Below are 4,148 nucleotides of genomic sequence, written 5' to 3' on the forward strand. Positions count from 1 at the left end.
ATTTGACCTGGTTAACTGTTCTCAACTGGGAATTTTCTCCTATGCTAAGTTGAAAGTTAAAAATATTCTGGTAACGAGATTTCCAAGAACTACACATTTGTACATTTTGTGGAAGTTAAGTAGACCAATAAGCACTACCTTTGTATTGGGAAGTCATCACGAGCCAGTTATTAGGTGCTGATCTTCAAGCAAAAGTAAGAATTGACATCAAAGTCTTTCAGTTTGACTAAAATTGTTAGAAGCAAACTACATTCTTCTAACTTAACTACTCATCTATATGTATTAGCAACCTGTTTGAAGATTTTATGAGGCCTAAACTTGCAATGGCCTATACATTTTTCCATCTCATCTTCTTCATATTACTCATTCCACTCTGTTCTTTGGCTCAAAATAACGGGATAGTGCCTATAGGCAGCATCCTAACAGCAAATGAAGCATCCAACCCATGGCTTTCACCTTCTGGCGATTTTGCATTCGGATTCCAACAACCTGACGATAAAGATCTGTTCTTGCTTTCCATTTGGTATCATAATATACCGCAAAAAACTGTTGTCTGGTATGTGAACTCAAGCGATTCAATTCCACGAGGTTCGACAGTTAAGCTTGATGCTCAAATTGGGCTTGTGCTCCGTGACCCTCAAGGCGTACAACTCTGGAGTACAAACGCCATATCCGATCAACTAGATCATGGTTTTATGAATGATACCGGCAATTTTGTCCTTAAGGGGGGAGATAACAGCTCGCTGTGGGAAAGCTTTAGCTTTCCAGCTGATACCATATTGCCGTTGCAGGAATTGGAAACTGGCAGTGTTCTTAATTCTAGACAATCAGAAACCAATTTCTCGCAAGGGAGATTCTCTCTCCAATTTCTTGATAATGGAGATCTAGTGCTTACTGCTCGAAGTCTGCCAAACACTACTTATGATGATGTTGTATACTACAACAGTCAGACTTCTAAGCCTACAAATACATCCAATTCCGGTTATCGCCTTGTCTTTGGTAGCAGGGGCATCATTTCAATAGTGAATAGCAACAATCAAACGGAACAAATTGGCTCCCCAACACTTTTTCCTCCTGTTGCAGAAGACTATTTCAGGGCAACACTGGATTCTGATGGAATACTCGCTTCATATTATCATCCTCGGAATTTTACTGGTAATCAAAACTGGACAGTTCTTTGGTCTGAGCCAGATGATATATGTAGCGCTGCAGCAGCAGAAACAGGGAGTGGTGCTTGTGGATATAATAGCATTTGCAATCTTGTAAATGGAAGACCAGCTTGCGAGTGTCCAGATGGGTATACATTGCTTGATCCAAATGACAAGTCCGGAAGCTGCATGCCAAACTCTACTCCGAGCTGTGACGAAGTTGAACAGGGAACTGCAGGCGAGTTATATGATTTTGTGGTGATCAATGGCACAGATTGGCCAAAATCCGACTATCAGATTATGAGACCATCGACTGAAGTAGGCTGCAGAGAGGCTTGCTTACATGATTGTTTCTGTGCTGCTGCCATTTTCAGAAACAATACTTGCTATAAGAAGAAGCTTCCTTTGTCCAATGGGTGGACAAGTGGCATACTTAATACAGTAGCCTTCCTTAAATACCGAAAAAGTGATGCTCCTCCAGGAATGGAAGGACCAAGTTCAAGACCAAAGGACCGGGAAACTTTGATAGTGGTAGAATCTGTTCTCCTTGGAAGCTCCTTTTTTCTGAATATCTTATTAATTGTTGCAGCTTGTTCGGGTTTTTATCTCATTTATAAGAAAAAGATGATGAAATCCCGTCCAAATGGCGAAACAAACTTGCGCTATTTCACGTACAAGGAGCTTGTAGAAGCTACAAATGGATTCAAGGAAGAGTTGGGAAGGGGATCCTTCGGAATTGTATACAAAGGTGAGCTGCAAATAAGTTCCAAAAGCAGTGGAATTGCAGTGAAGAAGCTAGACAGAGTGGCTCAAGATACAGAGAAGGAATTTCGTGCTGAAGTGAATACAATAGGCCAGACTAATCACAAGAATTTGGTCCGCCTGCTTGGATTCTGTGATGAAGGACAGAATCGTTTATTGGTGTACGAGTATATGAGAAATGGCACTCTATCAAGCTTCCTTTTCACTACTCCGAAGCCTAGTTGGAAACTGAGAACACAAATTGCCGTGGGAATTGCAAGGGGGCTCACATACCTGCACGAAGAATGCAGTACTCAGATTATCCATTGTGACATAAAGCCTCAGAATATACTTCTTGACGACTATTACAATGCTCGAATTTCTGACTTTGGAATGGCAAAGCTTTTGGCCATGAATCAGAGCCGAACACTCACTAATATCCGAGGAACAAAAGGTTACGTTGCTCCTGAATGGTTCAGGAACACCCAAGTTACTGCAAAAGTTGATGCCTATAGCTTTGGTGTCTTGCTACTTGAAATCATCTGTTGTCGAAGAAGCGTGGAGAATATTGAAAGTGTTGAAGAAGGTTATGCAATCCTAACAGATTGGGTTTGGGATTGCTTCCAAGAAAGAAGGTTAGATACTTTGGTAGAAAATGATTCAGAGGCCTTGAATGACAAGATGATGCTGGAAAGATTTGTTAAGGTTGGCATATGGTGTGTTCAAGAGGATTCATCTATTAGGCCTACAATGAGGAAAGTAAGCCAGATGCTTGAGGGAATTGTTGAAGTCATGGTTCCTCCTTGTCCATCCCCTTTTGCAAGCTGAGATTATTAATTGGTTTTAGTTGTTTTGGCAGAACCAAAGAGTTAGACTAATGTAGTAAATTCCATAACCCCTAATCTGAAATCCCTTTTTTAATTTATGATGTTTATTTACCTTGTGTGTGAGGAATTAGTCATAATATATATTTCTATTTCCAAGACAAATCTGCCATGCAATTTTTGTCATTTGCATTATCTTTTCTGCTGTATATTTTTCTGCAGTCATGTGCATTAGCTGAATTCCATTATTTACACATATATGTTGCCTTTTACTGCTGTATTTAAATTTTAATAGAGACTCTAATATGGCTCTATTTCTAATGCATAGTAAGAAAAGCTAAAAAATTTGTTTAGCATTATATTCTAAAGTAAGTTTTTGGTACCTTTTAGAAGTACTTAACAGGTCTAATAAGTTGTTTTAACATGTACTATTGAACATTCAAATTATCTAGTGAGAAATGTAGCAAAATTATTATGATGAAAAGCGAAAACATTTTCAGTAATGCATGTTAGACATTTCAACTTAGCTTTATGGCTTCCTTTTATACTTATCAAACAACAAGGACAATCTTAGAAGCTGATTGATTAGATGAACTTAGGATAAATGAACTTTATGTGCACAATCCAACTATTTAGACAGTTGACCTTTGCATGGATATATAAACTTTACCTTTAAAATTTGGGAAGGATGTCAAGTTAAAATTACAACTTTCGGTTTATGAATTCGTACCATGGGTTCCAGCCATCCTAATAAACTGCCCTTTGTCTAACCCTTCCCTTAAAAGCCGATACCACAATCATTTTTTTTTATTCTACGTCCCTGTAATAGAAACTATATGCTAGCGTCTTCGATAACTTTCTATTTCACTCTCTTTCCTAGCTCTTTCCTTTCATTGTTACTTTCTTTCCTAACCCGTGACAGAGCATTTCAAGAAAAAGACGTGCGAGGCTACGTGTAAGGCTTTAGTAAGACTTAGCCAGGTGTAAACAAAGCAAAGAAAAGATTCGCGGTTGATACGGGTTACAGCAGTTGGACTGTTTCCTATAATTGACCAATGTAGCAGCTCATCGGGATATTTGGTTGGACAGAAGATTGGTTGGTCAAGGTAAAAAATACGATGACTAGAAGGAAATGAGACCAGGAAGATAGGGGAACGACTTTACAGCAATGTTTTCAGAACCGGACCGGACCGGCCGGTTCGACCTGTTGGACCGCGAACCGGCCATGTCACCGGTCCGGTCTAATGTTAAAGCCGGAAGTTCATGGAGAACCGTTGAAATCCGGACGAACCGTGGAACCGTTAAGAACCGTGAACCGGCGGTTTTTTAAATTCTTCAACAAAATATCAAGAATGGTGTAGCTAAGATTCGAACCTGGATCTCCAAGTTTAAATATGACAATCTTACCGCTAGACTGTACTTAAGTTTGTTGAGA

General features: G+C 39.4%; 1 protein-coding gene across 1 annotated transcript; it reads left to right on the forward strand.

Annotated features, from left to right (window-relative positions):
- The first annotated feature begins 309 nt into the window (after positions 1 to 309).
- On the forward strand, positions 310 to 2,781 carry LOC113782407 (G-type lectin S-receptor-like serine/threonine-protein kinase RLK1). Its single transcript, XM_027328303.1, has one exon. It carries the CDS (start codon positions 324 to 326, stop codon positions 2,715 to 2,717), a length of 2,394 nt encoding a protein of 797 aa, XP_027184104.1. The 5' UTR covers positions 310 to 323; the 3' UTR covers positions 2,718 to 2,781.
- The last annotated feature ends 1,367 nt before the right edge of the window (positions 2,782 to 4,148 follow it).

The sequence above is a fragment of the Coffea eugenioides genome, chromosome 1 (assembly GCF_003713205.1).
Source record: "Coffea eugenioides isolate CCC68of chromosome 1, Ceug_1.0, whole genome shotgun sequence".
NCBI lineage: Eukaryota > Viridiplantae > Streptophyta > Magnoliopsida > Gentianales > Rubiaceae > Coffea > Coffea eugenioides.

What these genes read in the sequence shown, in the direction of transcription:
- LOC113782407 (XM_027328303.1), top strand. Translation starts at nt 324, where the DNA reads ATGGCCTATACATTTTTCCATCTCATCTTCTTCATATTACTCATTCCA.